At 36.0% G+C, this 16,890-nt stretch overlaps 1 protein-coding gene across 1 annotated transcript in view; it reads right to left on the bottom strand.

The window, feature by feature from the left end:
- cacna2d2a (calcium channel, voltage-dependent, alpha 2/delta subunit 2a) overlaps positions 1 to 16,890 on the bottom strand; it is a 223,473-nt gene that overhangs the window by 154,570 nt on the left and 52,013 nt on the right. The window contains 1 exon segment of the mRNA XM_032550637.1: positions 11,855 to 11,971. Within this exon segment, the coding sequence (XP_032406528.1) occupies positions 11,855 to 11,971 (117 nt within the window).

Genomic DNA, 16,890 nt, shown 5'->3' with positions numbered 1-16,890 from the left:
CTATTTATTCCTTTCTCAGCTGAAAAATAAAAACTGTCTTTGTTCTTTTTATGTGGCAAAGTAATATAAAACTTAACTGATTTCTAAAAACAAGAATTGTGTGCACTTGCTTGAATTAATTATCAATTTTCTCAAATCCAGAAAGGTATGAAATTATAAATACATAAAGCCCAATAGTATTTGAATAAATACTATAAACATTTGGTTTCCAAAACAGAAACAATGCGCTGTGTTTTCTAGACTATAAGTCACACTTTTTCACCTTGGCAGTTTGTTAAAAAGCAGGTAATTGAACACAACGTGTCATCGAATCATTCCACGTTTCTAAGTACATTAAACTTATAATCCAGTTAAACTTATTACCTAAAATATTAACCTAAACTGACACAGACTTTGTCTTCCGGTCCATGCAACAAATATTTAAATTGTGAATCAATTTTTGCAATTTTTCTACTTCTGAAGCCTAACTTGTAGCTTTCTTTTTTTTTTTCTTTCTAGAAACTGCAAAATTATTCAGGGTCACTTGTGGTGAGCAAACTAACTTTTCAGTGCTTTTTGGTTTGTAGTTTTGAAAAAAATATATATATAAATAATAATAATAATAATAAATTAATTAAATAAAATAAGATTTTTTTAAAGTAGTACATGAAAACACATGCTATGCTCATACAGCTCTGGAAAAATAATTACGAGCCCACTGCACTGAACCCCATTGAAAACCTCCTGGTTATTCCACCGAATGTTGATTTCTGAACTGTCCCTGAGTTAAAACATTAGTATTCTTGTTTCTAAATTAATATGAACTTGTTTTCCTTGCATTATTTGAGGTCTGAAAGCAATACATCTTTTTCAGTTATTTTGACAGTTTCTCATTTTTTGCAAATAAATACAAAATCTTTGCTTGGAATGTCAGAGACATGTTGTCAGTAGTTCATAGAATAAAAGAACAATGTTCATTTTACTCAAACATATACCTATAAAAAGTAAAATCAGAGAAACTGATCATTTTGCAGTGGACTCTTGATATTTTCCAGAGCTAGTCAAGTTCAAGGCCCGCCTGTAGCTTTAGATCCCAGTGGGAAAGTGACTCAACTTCTGAATATTGCATGTTAGATGAAGTCACAATCCTTTTGAGTTTCCAGGACGCTATGTGTTTTCCTAGACATGGTAATATACTACCAATAATGGGCTTTATAAATGTTAAGATGCTCTGCTTTGTTGCATAAAAGTATGAAAATGCAGGCCAGGAACCAAACAGTCCTGACCCAGATCATGTTGCACCTAATTTGCAGTGTACTGATAGTTATTATGTTCCTTCTTTTGTGTATATCTAAGTTGATATTTCAACCATTATTTGAATGTAATGTAAAAATGTTAATCTACTGTAGAGTGGAATATTCCAAATGATCACACCTGTATCAATAGGAGCACGCTCACACTCCTTTCAGCATACAAGCTGGCAGTGCACGCACTGGGAGTCAGTGTCTTTGTGAATTACTAATGATTGTAACGTAATGTCAGATGACTCGGAGTGGCCTGACCCACCCCGGCTCTGGCCCGGCTGTGTCATGTTGGTTTCCACGGTCAGGAGGAGACAGAGGCCCACATGCAGCCTGAATGATTAATACTGTCAAACACACTTTTGCTGTCCTTGCACAGTGTCTAGCCAATGCTCTCCAGTGATCTAAAAACAATCACTGTAAGCATGACTGCATTCATTTCTGTCTGGCTTTAAAGGAGCATACATTAGTCTATTAAAACTTCTGAGTATTAAAAAAAGAAAGGAAATAAACCATTGTAGAACAAAATATTCATAAGTATTCTTTCAGTTAGCAAATTTAAATTACAACTGGTGTAAAACAGGGAAGTTTAGTTTGATTCAATGTCAGCCGGTGAGGGACAAAAAGATATTAGTCTAAATTAAAATTTTCTACTGCATATTTTAGCTGTGAGTGTCCCAGATTTAACTCCTCTATATCATGAACATCTTTCTGTTTTCAGTTAGGTTTGATTTTTGTTCCTTCCTTCTTATTTGTATCTGTGGGGATGTTTTCTCCTTGTTTGTCTCCTCCTCAGTTCCTGTTGGTCTGGCTTCTTGGTTCCTGGCAGTCCATTTGGTGCTGATCCTCATCAACTCATCACCACACAGTTTATCTTCCCTGGGATTCACTCAACTCTTGAGTAGATTTTTGTACTTGCCAGTTGGATCTTCTGCCACTTGCCTTCCTGGTCTATTTATGTTGGTCCTCTTATCTCCTGATAAAGAGCTGATGCAACTTGAAGACAGAAGAGTGCTGCCTGAAGAGCAACCCAGGGAATATTGGGGCAAGAGGAAATGCTGTATTAGAGTCAATCTGGTCATGTTTCATGTTGTATTTGACAAAGAGATTAGTCTCTTCAGGCTCGTAATAAAAGTGAAGTTATATCTCCCACTCAACTTTACCATCCACTAAGCCTGTGTAAACACATCCTGGTCATTTCGGCCCTTCATGATTTTGTACCGGACTTGTTCAGTGGCTGTCTAATACTATAGACGACATGGGTCAAACTCAAGGCCCGTGGGCCACATCCGGTCCACCACAGCTTTTTTTGTAGCCCTCCAGATTCCTAGACTAAACATTAAGTGTGCCTAAGTATTATGTTATTAATCAGATCAATGCAGTTTTTATCTGCTTACTGTCAAATTATATCAATCAGTTTCTCCAGTTTCTTGAGAATTACTGTACAAATTCACTCAAAATCAACAAATCCCTGCACTTTTTTGCACTAATAATTTAGAGTTTGTTGTAGATTTTTCTCAAAAATTACCAAAAAATGTTCTTACTTGTACTAAACAGCTCCCTCAGCCTTAACTGATATAGTCCATGATCTTTACAGTGAGTAACAAAAAGTCATAAATAAGCACAAATATCGCAAATATTTCCAGATTTGTAACAGAAACACTTTCAATTTTATTGCAAAAAATCACGAAGAGAATCACAAAATCCTGGAAGGACTGAAAAGATGTTCAACAATATTATTTAATTTTAAGAATTCATTAATATTTTTAACAGGTTTAATCAATACATTCTGGCACAACCGGCCCTTTAAGAGCATTCATGACCTTAATTTGGCCCAAAATGAAAATAAGTTTGACACCTCTGCCATAGACTTTATTGTCTTTCAATTGTACATTTGAAATGTACATATTGAGTGAAATTGTGTTGCAATACTACAAGAATATTAAAATAAACAATAATACAAAGCTTCAATAAATTGTACTTTACATACCAGCCATGCCTCAATTCGTACCCACTAAGGAGACATTTTATACTCACTTTAAAAAATATACAAGTGTACTGTAAGGTAATTACATAGATGCAATATAATTTCTTTACATAAGGAGAGAAAGTAATGGCAATGAGAAGGATGTGGACTACAGCTGAGATAAGTTTCCTGATTACTACAGTCAGGAGTTTCCACATTTCCTCTTTCAGAGACAATCTTTAGATTCCTGGACTTTGCAAAGACACTCATACCTTCATTCATGTTATTTTAGGGTCAGTTCAACCAAATGTCAGCCGGTTTTTATGCCCCGTTTTTATGTGAAAACCGCAAATATAAAATAAAATAATTTCACTAAAGACCCTTTTCCATCACAGTAATATTTCTTCAGCCGTATAAACTCTCTGCTCTTGATTGTTGTAAGTAATTTAGCTGATTAAACTTTTTTTTAGACTTCAATATTGCAGCCAGAGCCTCCCATAACAGTGAGCGGACATTAAGCAATAGCTTGTAGCTCAGGTTACTAACATCACTAAGCTCATCCTGTCTGGTAACCATAACAACACGATCCTCTCCAATTTCATTAACCCTTAAGTCTTCACCAGCTGTGGGAGTCACACTAGTTCAAAGATCACAGGGATCCAGAAGTCATCTGCAAGACATGCAGGATATTTTGTTTTAGTCTTGAATTCAGTCACTCTGTCTGTTCTGTCTGGGTTTTGTAATACCATAAAATAGGAATTACAGTACTCTGTCCTTACTTCTTATAACATAATGACTGCAGCCAGAAGGCCAATGAACTCCAAAGCTCTTGTTTTCTGTTATTTCTAAAATGTACAGACTGCATTTATTATCAAGGTCTCAAAGTTACAGGATACATACCTATTAGAATATGCACGCGTCTACCCAGCCACCTGTCTTAACCAGAGAGTAGAACCATTTACTCACCTAATCTTCCTGCCTTTTCTGAAGCCCTGAGGCCAAACAAGCTTTTAACCAGAAAAATGTACACATAAAATTAACTCGTGGCCTAAGATATGTCAGATGCAGATCTCCAGTTACAGTGCAACTTGCAGTCGGAGTGAATCATATCCAATTATATGGGTCAGTCCTTGTTTCTCCAGAGCACAGCATGAACACTTGTTAAACTAAAAAGGGTCGGTTCAGACAAAGCTCTTCCTTGTGGCCTCTATCTGTACTGCTTACGGCTCTGCACACTGCAGGTGGCTTTTCAGTGTTTTCTTTTATCAGAAAATGCTACATTTAACCCTCAATCCATACTTTATTATCTAGAATTTGACTCTGTAAATGTCCAGTTCAATAACTAACAAAGTTGAGGACATAGTTGTTCATTTATTATTTACTTCTGCAAAGCTAGATTATATCAACATTTGCTTACTTTTGTGTTTTTTATCAGTCATCTCTGTGAAACCAATATTAGTTTTGCTTTGCATTTGTGGAAATGTCACTTTATGTAGCTCATTGCTTTTCTCGCTGGTGCTAGAAAGCCCTAAAACTACTTCACAGGCAGAAGCATCAACACCGCCCAGCTTTGACGGCACACAGGACGCTATGCTGTCTCAGCTGGTTCTGAAGCGCCTGACTGATCTCAAACCTCTGTCGCAGTCATATGACACATCACAGACAGGAGCAAAGAGGAGAAGAGGGCTAGTCAGTGGGAGGTCTGCCGTACAGTATTACACCGGTTTGGCTTTATGCACATGGCAGATTAAGCTAGTCTGGGTTATGAAGCGTCCCAGAGTGATACTTTTGCAGAAATGCCCTAAAGCCTGTTGCTCTGATAGCGCTTACAAGCATACAGAGAAAACATCAAGACAGAATACTAGAATTACAATCATAAATACTAAAAACTATCTTTTAGAAGAAAAGAAATCGGCTGCTGACTGAAATTAGTTGATTATTAGGAGGGGACAAAATAGGGCTGGCTGTTTTCACTATGAGGAACGTGCTGAAAAATGAAGTCAGAGGAAGAACAAAATATGATAGAAGCTACTACAAAGAAAATGTCTATGGAGGTACATTCAGGCTGCTAAAACAAAGATTTAGAATTGGGTTGGTAGTGGACATTTCACTTATTTGCCATTTACTCTTTTGCATATTTGGTTATTTTGTACCAGATCTTCTCTTTAAAAAAAAAAGAAACAATCTGCCTTGTGAAGTCAATTTCTACCTGCTGTGAACTACTGAAGGACAATGTCGACCTCCCACTAAATAAAGTCGATAACTGAAAGAGTGTCATAGTTACAGAAAAGTTATGTTTTATTGTTTTACTCTTTCAAGCTCTATAGGCCTTGCAATACCCAACCACATGACATTGTTTAAAAGTTAGTGAATAGAGGTAATCTAATGGAATAATTTCTTATTCTGTCTGTAATTAAATGACCTTCTTAAAAGGCTATTTAGAGATCAAAAAGTTGTGTAATAAGTTAGCAGTAAAGGCTCTAAATGTTTCACTGAAAAGGATAACAAGCTACAACATGCACAGGTAATGTATGCAAAAAAATAAAAACAATATGCAATGGACCTTACCAGAGGGGCCGCTTTTCATTGGCTGATGCCCATTCTACCTGGTCACGTGACGTCTCACACTTAGCTTCCCGTTAGCTAAGTACAGCATAAAGGCAGAACTGATACAACTTCTACACCTTGAAGCCTGTCTGCTACACAGTCTTACGTTAGCTAAACAGATCAATATGCAATGTGTCTGTATCTGACATACACTAAAGATTTTATTTTAGCAGAAAAGGCTTTGGACTAAACTGCTACTCATGTTAGCCACTCTAGCACCAAGTACAGCTAGTCAATCAATCATCGCTGTGTTCAGGGAAGCGCTGATTAATAATCGAGCAATAAATATCAAGCCTGGAAACTTGATATCGTAACGGACTGAATGTTATGTTTTTAACGTAATCTTTGCTAGTCTTGCGGGGAGCAGGCGGTTGCCACGGTAACAGGTGTGCTTAAACTACAAAGAGAGTAAAAAGGTAGGAGTGGTTTTGAGTTGATCACCTGTTCGGGTTATTTTACCTTTGTTTACCTTTGCTGTGGCGCATTACAGCCGCTGTAGTTTCTAAACGTTGGACTAATTACCTCGTTCGTTTGTGAGTTTACGTCATTCACAACAAACATCAAATAGAACAAATATATTTCATAAAATTTTAACAAACAAATGGCTTCTACCGCGGTAATTATGTGAAATTAAATTAATTATATTCCAGCTTCAGAAGATTTGCCTTTACCTTTACAGAGCTCTTTGGTTCCTCCTGTCAGTCTGTAGCTTCTCATATTGACGTCATCAAACCAAATTTCAGATCTACCATAACTGACTGACACCTGCTGGCCTCAGGTTTGCAACCAGCTTGTGACTGAGAAACCAGTAACCTCCTCCCAGATGATGACATGAACTTGTTAGTTCCTCTGTCCATTGTAGTAGCTGATATATTGTGAAAATCCAGTAGAAATGATGCACTAATCCAGTCATGTTTACATAGAAACAAGGCGCTGCGAGGCTTTGCTTGAGAGACTTGCGGTCACGTGGGTCGGTTGTGGGCGGAGCTTGGTAAGGTCCATAGTGCTGTGAAAAAGTATGAGTCCCTTTACTGGCCTTTTCAGTTTTGCTTGAGATTATTAAACTAACTTTAACATTAGACATTGTCTGGGAGACATTGGGAATAAATTTAACCACAATACTATTGCTGAAAATTGTTAATTTGACATTGATTATGACATTTCTTTCATTGCATTACACAACAAGTATCTCGTTACTATTGGGTGACAATTAAGAAAATTAGAGTACTTCCAATTGGCCAACTGTGTTAAAATGAGTAGTGTGATTATCTGACATTTGAAATATAATAGCCTCCCTAATATTTAATGCAAGCAATCCTTTACCAGTGTGACATTGCACACTGATGCTATAATTACTTGAATACATTTAATTAAGTCTTCAACTGGTTTCCCAGTTATCCAAACCAAATTGTCTCTACATGAAACTGCAATTAACCTCTGAGTAGCTCAAAACATTCCAAGACAAATGTTTAAGAGTGGCATAGTCAAAGGCGGAGCTTGAATCTCATTGTGATATAACCTTGAACAGGTCATTTATGCTCCAGTGTGGTTGATTTAAAACAATTTTCCCCCCAAAAAAGTGGGTTAAATTCCCTTCAGTGATTCAAAAGACTCACTGCCAGATTTCACACTGCTTGATGACAATTGTTGATGTCAAGGGCGGCACAAGTAGCTATTAGGTGAAGAAGGAAGATTCTCTTACTACATACTGCTAGGTTTGGAAAGCAATGTTTTGTTATAAGTGTATTTATATTTTTGTATTAGTGTGTAACAAAAACAGAGCAAATATGCAGGGAAGCAAACAGGGGGTTTTTTGTGTGCAAATTTCAAATATCTGCTAAATAAAAACAAGGCGCCAGGTGGACAGATTTAATTTTTTTCTTGAAACAGATCAGAGAAAAATCAAAGAGAGTTTGCATTCAGTATCCATTGGCAACTTGCAAGTGTTTCAGCCAGTGGCTTCTACTGGCAGTTTATGCAGCGTTTTAATTTTGGCACCGACCGCAGAATCAGATCATTGTTTAAGATGACTAAAGCCAGAGGCAAGAACGGAAGAGGAGCGAACACGTACGCAGAATGGGGGAGATTAAGACGACGGAAGAAGGAGAACAAATAGTGGCTCGGCTTTTGATGAGGAGTAAGTCGTTTCCATTTTTAGAAAGAGGGGTACGTCGAGTGCAATGATACCTTACATATAATAAATATTGAGATTACAGCTTAAATATACAGCACAAAAATAATGTGCATTAATTGTGCTCCCTTTAATAGCTGCAACAAATTGTGTTCTGAAGACAGAGCTGGACAGAGTAGCCAAAGAAAACAAACTAAAAAAAACATAAAAACCAATTTCCATTTGAACTGCAGGGGGAAAAAAGAGCTTTAAATGAATAAAACGTTCTGCTAATTAAAAAAATGAGGGACTAAATCATCTAAATTTGGAACATGGAGAAATATTTCCAGTGCCACTATAAATCAGTCACTAGAGTCTAGAGTCAATGTGTATTTCCTCATTAGTAATATAAACATGGATTACAAAGAACCACCCGAAGGAGCAAAAAAAAAATAGGTTGCAGAAGAGTAATTTATTTCATTCGTGCTTTCAAACACTGTCTACATATTCACACACACAATCACACCCCTGCACACATTCCCCTTTCTCAAATGTGTCTCAGGAAATATTTGGGACTAAATAACCATTACAGGGCACAGAAACTGCCTGGAATATAAAACACTGTCAATACTGAGCCGAGGAGAGAGTGAGACCTTCTTATCTACAAACTGCATTAAGACATGGCTTTCACTTTTCCTCCTTGAATGAATAATAATTCCACATAAATATATTTGCCTGCAGCCTTAAATATTCAGCTGGAGTAAAAAAAAATGTAAAAATCACAACCTGGTTCAATTAAATATTGATTTGTTGAATAATTTTTGTACTTTTATTGGTGATTTTTGTTAAATTGGTTACTCCCTTGTGATGTTTTTTATTTCTTTCTGCCTCTCTTACCCCCCTCATTCCATCCCGCCTGCTGCTCATTTTTAACATCGATTTCTTGATTTTCTCTCCCATGCCCCAGGGAGACATTCTCATTCCAGGTCTCCTTTTTTCTCACCCCATTTCCTCTCGCCCCTCGAGTCTGAATCTCCCAGACAGGATGTAAGGTGACACTGTGGAGGTAAAGGTGTGGAGGTTGGATCGTTGGCGTGTGACTGTGTGTATATTCAAGAAGGCAGAGGAGGTGAAAACCGGAAAAAAGTTAGTAAAAAGAGAAATGTTCATATAGATGGTCACTGCCATTCCAAATCCAATCCCAAACTTGGCCAAGAGACACGTGAAGGGACGCCTTCTTTTACTTTAGGGATTCAAGAATTAAGTATGCTTTTCACAGACTCATGCTCCTTACTGTGAATATGCCTCATTTTATCCCACAAGGCCTCGTGCTTCTGAAAGATATACACTTCTGCTCCTTTATGAGGCTTTAAGCCAGTGCTACAAAAATACTGCTTTGGCTTGAGTGGTCAAACTTAAACAGAAACAAAAAGGAAGGAAAGTGGACAGATCTTTTTTATGCACATACTGATACAGCTGCAAATGTGTCCGTACACATTTTTATACTCATGCATGTAAAAATCAAAGCAGCTCAGTAGGAAAATAACACAGCTTTGTGACACATAAGCACTGGATGCAGAAGTTTTACTGAGGGCGAAGTACTGAACGTACTGCTTTGCAAAATATGTAACTGATTTTGCTTGTTTTCATGGAACAACTACAAACTTTGATGCATTGAATGGGATTTTATATGATGAACTGTCATCAAAACCACAAATAATTGTAAGATAAAACCTTCTAACTGTGTCTCTACCAGGTTTGTCCATCTAGAGACAAAAATGTCTGAAATAACTTAAGCTCATCTGTGAGTAGCAATTGTCAACTATTGACTAACTAAGCTTTGATCTAAATCATGTACGTGTATTATTGTTCTTCTGCTGCAAGGTGAAACTTACTTCAATTTACCCTGTTTACAGGGCAAAATTAGAACCAGTCATATTTTTGCCAGACATCAGAGTAAACACAGAGTCAATCTACAAAGTTCACACTGGACCAACAGATGTTGTTAATGTTCATTTTCACAGATCTCTTGCTGCTTCGGTAATAAAACACTCTAAAAATCAGCACTGTCCGTTTATGTGGACCAACGTGTTTCGTTGGGTTTCCAGCAGTGCTGTTTAATTTTTGGATGACAGATTAAACAGAGAGATGTTCAAAACTTGGTATTTTATTTTATGATTTAATACAGCTTCAAACTTCTTCACAACTTTCCCTACGTCTGTCAGCTTTCTTGGTCTTCATGGTTCAGAGACTTTCTCAGGACAGACAAATTCATAGAGATTGCAAACACGTGGACCCTATAATTATGCGTCTTCTGAAAATAGTTATTTGCACCGTATCTTATTTGGAATTATAAGGGTAAAAGTGGCTAAGAATGTTCTGATTTAATTTGTAAAACTGTTTGAATACCGCGCGTCATTATTCCTCCACTTCACATTTTATGACTACTTTGTATTGGTTTATCACCTAAAACTCTAAAAAAGTTAAAAGGGTATTAATAATTTTGCAAGGAACTGTATATTGATTGATATATAGATATAAATACAACAGCATCCATCATCTGCCATTGTAGAGAGACGGGATGAGATTTTACGGTGTCAGCTGAATTTGTAATGCTGTTCTTCCCAATTAGAGCTCCTCTACTTTCCCCCTCGATTTCTAAAATTAAAAATTGATTGTTTGTACTTTTCTCATTTCCCTTCATGTCACTCATCCTTCCTGAAACTGTATCCCCACCCTACCTTTTTTCTCAGAGAAGTGAGAGATTTCTAACTGAGACCGAAATGCATTTTTAGCTAATCGCAGGACCTGCCTGAGCATAACAGCAGCAATAATTATACAGCAAAACATAAGACATTGAAATGATAACCTTTTCAGGCACAGCCTCAGTAGAATATATTTTTTAAATAAAAAAAAAACTTGGGGAAAACTGTAAACTGATGCAGAATTAAATGAGAGGAAATAGCATAAAATTATATATATGTTTTTTACTCAATTGAAAAGAAAAACATCCTGATGTTTTCTGCTTGTAATATCAACATACCTGTTTAAAGTACAACCTTCAACAAAATGGACACATACTGTTTGATGAAAATCTTCAGTGGATTTATAAACCAAGAATAAGTTGAACAAGTTGATTTGCAAAACTTGATTTTTTTAACTCTCTTATGTTACACAACATGTCAGAGTCATGCAGATCTTGCTCTGTGGCTGTGCTGAATGCAACATGACAGTGATGAGGTGGTGAACAGCACTGCGCCCCACTGCTGACTAACTGCATCTTAACACCTAAAATAAAATTATTTACATTGGGCTATCTACTGGTTAAAGAAAATGTTTGTGTTTGTTTCTAAATTACAAACAGCCCTAAAACAATATCAGACCACACAACACTTGTAGAAAAAAATATTTAGATTTCTGTGTGTTTTATTTAATTGGAGAGCTTAGAATCCAAACTTTCAGAATCTGTAAATAACTAAAAACGCCCATGTAGATGTGTTCAAGGTTCATGACTAGTTACATTTACAAAACAGCGACATTCTTCACATTAGGAGGAACAAAGACAGTTAATGAGACTAAGAGTTGTGTTACTGCAGGGGCAATTTGAGAACCTGAATTAGATATATATTTTTATGTATTTAAAGTGAAGGTACAACCAGCTTTTAAGGTTATTGGAAACCTTGATGTTAAATGGCTGCAGGTAAATACAGCAGCTCAGACTGCTTCTTATAGTGTTTGGCATTTTCCTTTTGTCTTTGTTGTTGAAACAGACGAATTATCCTTACTTGTATGAAAAGCAACTGAACATTCAAAGAGTCCATCATGCATATGGGAAGTGAGGCATGGCATAAGTTTGCAGACAGGTGACACAATAAGTGAGGAGTCTCTTACCTCTAAGGCTTTGCTCTTGCTGTTTAGCAGCTTAGAGATGTCCCGCGCCACTCGCTCCACCAGATCCTTGGGGTTGTTTCTCTTGATTTCAAACTGGCTCTTCTTCTCATTATAAATCTGCACATGGAGAGGAAAAAGGAGGGATCAAAGGTCACGCAACCACATCCATTAGCTTAATTAAAGAGATCACAGAGGGGCTGTTTGCTTCTTTTCAAGGTAGCACACAAGATGATAAACATTTACTGTAGAGTAGGCAGTCTGCCGGCTGTCATTATACCCACAAGCCTCTGCTCTGTAGAGGAATTAAGCACAGAACAGAGCCTTAATGGCAAAACACTTAGCTAGCCAGCTGCAGTCTGGCAGTCAGAATGAAATTAAATAAACGAACACCCCAGCAGATTCTCACTGCTGGCTGAACACCTTGTGTCTCTACAGTTTTAAGTCTTAAAGAACAAATAAATGGGGAAATTTTAAACAGATTGGGAAGGAAATCTTTGCATTTTGTCCTTTTTTGTAGGAGATCCTTCCTCCCAGCAGATGTTAGACTTTGCAACCATCAGCAAGTGTTAATTTACATGCCGTTATCTGTACAACATCAATGCTGCACCGTTTTTCATTGTCACTATTTGTAAGTAATCTTTTAATGCTCAAAGATACATGCATATTGTGCACATCTTTTACATTCTTCAGAACTGGAGTTCATTCTGTCTTTATGTGATTTTGGTTGCTGTTATTGCACAGAAATTTCCCCATTGTGGGAGAATAAATAATATTTCTACTTATCACCTCAGATTAACCAGCACAGTTAAATTCGCAGAGTGTCTACAAACTCTGAAGCAGCACAATCATACAGTGTAAACTTACAAAAAAAAAAAAAGCATCTCCAAGGGACAAAAATTATATTTAAGAAATTTTAAAGAAAGTCAAGATTTGTATGAATTACAAAAATAATAGTTATTTTAGACAAGTTTTATCCAACTATTAAAATTCCTTATTTTATAGATAAACCTCATAACATGTATACTTTCAAATACACAAGTAGAGGAATTATTGATTAGTTACAATCGTATGACTTTAAACATACAAATTAAAATCCCAAAAATGTACATAAATTTGATGGCAGAAGCAATAAATTAAGGAACACGTATTTATGTAACTAAATAACATTTTGGACCTATGATGGAAAATGTGGGCATATTTAAAGGGGCAGCATTATGTATTCCACCTGGAGGAACTGCAAATCTACTGAGCTTACAAACTCCTTCTCAGTCCAACACCCCTAACAATGGTTTTAAACGGCATAATGGAGGAACATTGTTATGGAGACGCGCTCTTTTGGAAAGAGCAGGAGCTTCTTATAGAGGCAGAGACCAATTTCAAGGCATGAAATTGTGAAGTCAAATTTCTTTGACGTTTGTTATATACAGCATACTTACTTGACTAAAGTGCACTTTAAATGCGAATACTGAATAAAGGAAAAGACAGTTACCCCAATTGTTAAACTAGTAATAATTAAATAATCAAAGACTTTCCTGATAAATTTATCAAAAAAAGTAACAGCAAGTAGAACGTTGGTTCCATGAGAGATGGGAATGTTTGTAAAGCAGGATCAGGAAGTGATCGAGTGGCAGCGGTCTGGATAGCTGACAGAAGAAGGTACTTGGAAGATCAATGAGCTTCTCTGTAGGAAATGTGAAGGCTGACTCAGCAGCTTGAACTCCTCCTGTAGTCTCCAACGGAGGGGAAGACAACATTTCCTGCTGCCTCCGAAAACCAAAACATCCAGTTTCATAACAAAACTAGCTTATATTTGCTTTCTAGGATAAAATCAAGCAAAAGTTTATCATTTTTGTTATTTATCACAATGATGTAAATGTCTACTTCTGCCTGTTTTCATGGTACTATATGTGTCTGCTCATATGTATGTAACTATTAAACTGTTCCTGCAGAGGGGAAATATCATATAAAGTAACACTTTATTTGACTTAACACCTGTCAAGAACAAGAAGGCGTTTTCATAAATGTTTATGTTTCTTGTGACGAAGTGCCATTCTGTAAATAACAACACTTTTCTCATGCAAATTTGACATTTTTAATGGACTCTTAATGTAACTTCGCTTTAAAAGTGTCATTATTCACCAAGTAAAGCAAAATTGACACTTTTAATGTAACCTTTATGAATCTTTGCATTACAAATGTTATTATTTACTGAATGACACTTTATGACAACAGTCATAAGCATTCATGAAGGCTCTTGTATGGTCATGGCAGTGGCTATGTCCTAGTTGTCCTTCAAATAAAGTGTAACCCAATACAGGATCCATCAGCAGAAAAAGGTTCACAAAGATAAATGCTCTTGAATAAAATGGCATCTAAATCTTCATCTTGGTGAACAAAATACATCATATGTACGTAATGATCACATCTGGTGCGAGACGGATATTGGTTCATAGCTTCAATGTAACCAAACAAATAAAATAAGTTTCTTAAACGTCGACTGTCATTTATCCAAAGTGAAGCAGGTCGTTTAACAAACCCAGATATTCGTATTACTGAAAAAGGTGGATTTCATCAATTTTGTAAGATTTTGAACAATAAAACATTTAGGTGCTACTGACAGCTGAACATGTTCAGATTTCAAACGTTTGACAGGTAAAAAATGTTTTTTTTTGTTCATAGTATTGTAAGTTGAAAAGTATTATGACACAAACATTATTTTAAATGAATCAATTAAGTGATATAATGTGCCATCTGTGTGTAGCGGCACTACCCTTTGGCCACTATCTGATTTGTAGTTCAACATTTGTAAACCTGTCAAGTGTACACTAATAAAAAATACTATTATCCTCCAATCCAGAGTCAGACTACACACCTGATATATGAAATAAGGAAAGATAAGCAGACAGTGATAAAACTGGTTGTTAACTTTATCACATCTCTATCACATTTACTCATGATAAAAATATATAGTATATCCCTCAGACAATAACAGAGACTCTGGGTTTGTCTCTACAGAAACCACTGAAGCCTGTATGATTGTTTTAGGGCATTTGTCTAATTACCTGCAGAAAATTATCTAAAAGGATAGAGTTCTAGAGTTAATACAATGCCAACATATGTTGTGGTATGTAAAAACGTGGACTGTATCATTTTGATCATGTAAAATCCCTGCTGTGCAATTTGTTTGTTGATGGCCTCATTAAAGGTTTTAAAGTGTTGGGTAATACAGAACTACAGTAAATTACATAACAAGAAGACCGCTATAATATTTCACAATATTACAGAGTTCATGTCGGACTGTTTCTGGTAATACAAACAGAGACGACTGAACTTTTCAAAGAACCTGCAATCAACACACTAACAACGCCCGCATTCTCGCTGTGCACACTTTCAGATCATGTTAAAGCGCCAATATAAATAAAAATTAAACAGAACATGTTCATTTTGTAATGTTAGGATCAATATTTACATTTAAACATAACCAAATGTGTTCTGTGTGAACAGAAATGAAACAATTTAATGACTGCTTTCATTCTGAGGGCAAATATTTGTTTTATACGTGTTCATTTGCATCAATGTATAAACACTTTAGCACCATAAACTTCATCTTAAAAATTAAAATTCAAAAGTTTTCATGAAATATTGTACCAGTTGTTGTTATTCCTGTCAGTACCGGTGTAACTGAGTCAGGTTTGAAGTTAAAATTTAGCTGGACAACAAATTGTTCCAGTACCTATTGAGATAGACGGTAATATTGTTGTTTTGAGAATATTTTCACTTATTAATAATGGCATAGTAACGTAAGTTCACCCTCTCAAAGACCAATAAACTTTAGTTTTGTGAAGAACCCTCCAGACTGGAACTAGATAAAACACAAAAAACAAAAACAGATAATAAAAGGAAAATAAAAATCACACACATCTGAAACCATAAATAAAATGGGGTGTGAGGTCTAAACAAAATTACCCTTAAAAAAAATAGTAATCGTTAGAATGTAAGTTATTGAGCTCATTTTAATTTAAAATTTGATTAACTGATTAGTTACAAATTATTGCAGCAGGCTTACTGTGATGGCCACTAAAACTATCAATTTTGTTGTCTTTAAGTCAACAAAAATACTTAGTGTTGATGTCAACTTTTAAGGCTTAGTTGTGCCCAAACTAAGTCTCTCATAATGGCATATTTTTCCAGAAGTTATTGTGATAAACTAAATATTGTTGTTTTGCGATAATTTTCAAGCAATTCAATGGTAATGCAGGAATACAACCTTAAAGACCAATAAACTTTCAATTCTAATCAACATTTAACACTGGAGCCAGAAGACATTTTAATATCCAAAATAAACAAACATCACAGAAACAACAAATAAAATTCATTATATAAATTGCCCTTCAAAATAGTTGCTAGTTGAGACCAAATTGAAGATTTTATTATCCAGTTTTAGGCAGAAAGAAAGAAAAGAGAAATTATCATGCAGGTAACTGATATATTGCTTATTGTGACAGGCCTTTGCCCAAACTTTAACTTTCCTGCTGATGTGTTGAAATATTGCTTCAAAGTTGTTGTTTTTTTTTGGTCATGATGTCATCTACGTTATGAAGCGCACCAGTCTCTCCAGCTGTAAAACAGCCACACCATGTGATGCTGCCTCCCCTGTACTTCACAGCTGGGATCCTTTTCTCAGGCCTGCTTCTCTCTTCTCCCTCCAAATGTAATGATGATCATTATGACCAAATGCTTCATTTGTTTTTTCCATCAGACCACAGGAAATGTCTCTAAAAATAAGATCTTTGTCCTTCAGCGCATTTGCAAACTGCAATCTGACTTTATGTTGCTTGTTAAGTAACGGCTTCTTCCTCACCCTTTCTCATCCTCCTGGTGTTCATGCTTGCATGTGACCACAGAAATGTCAAATTGCACCCAAATATGAACCAGATTTGTGAAGTTCAACTATTGTCTTCCTGATTTGACTTTAAATAGATCCACAGGTGAGAATCCAGTTAACACAAAGGTTGTTTATTGTGATGCTACTTTAA

Source organism: Xiphophorus hellerii, chromosome 20 (genome assembly GCF_003331165.1).
Source record: "Xiphophorus hellerii strain 12219 chromosome 20, Xiphophorus_hellerii-4.1, whole genome shotgun sequence".
Lineage (NCBI taxonomy): Eukaryota > Metazoa > Chordata > Actinopteri > Cyprinodontiformes > Poeciliidae > Xiphophorus > Xiphophorus hellerii.
Note: the sequence above shows the minus strand (reverse complement) of the source record. Positions and strands in the feature narration are given on the sequence as shown.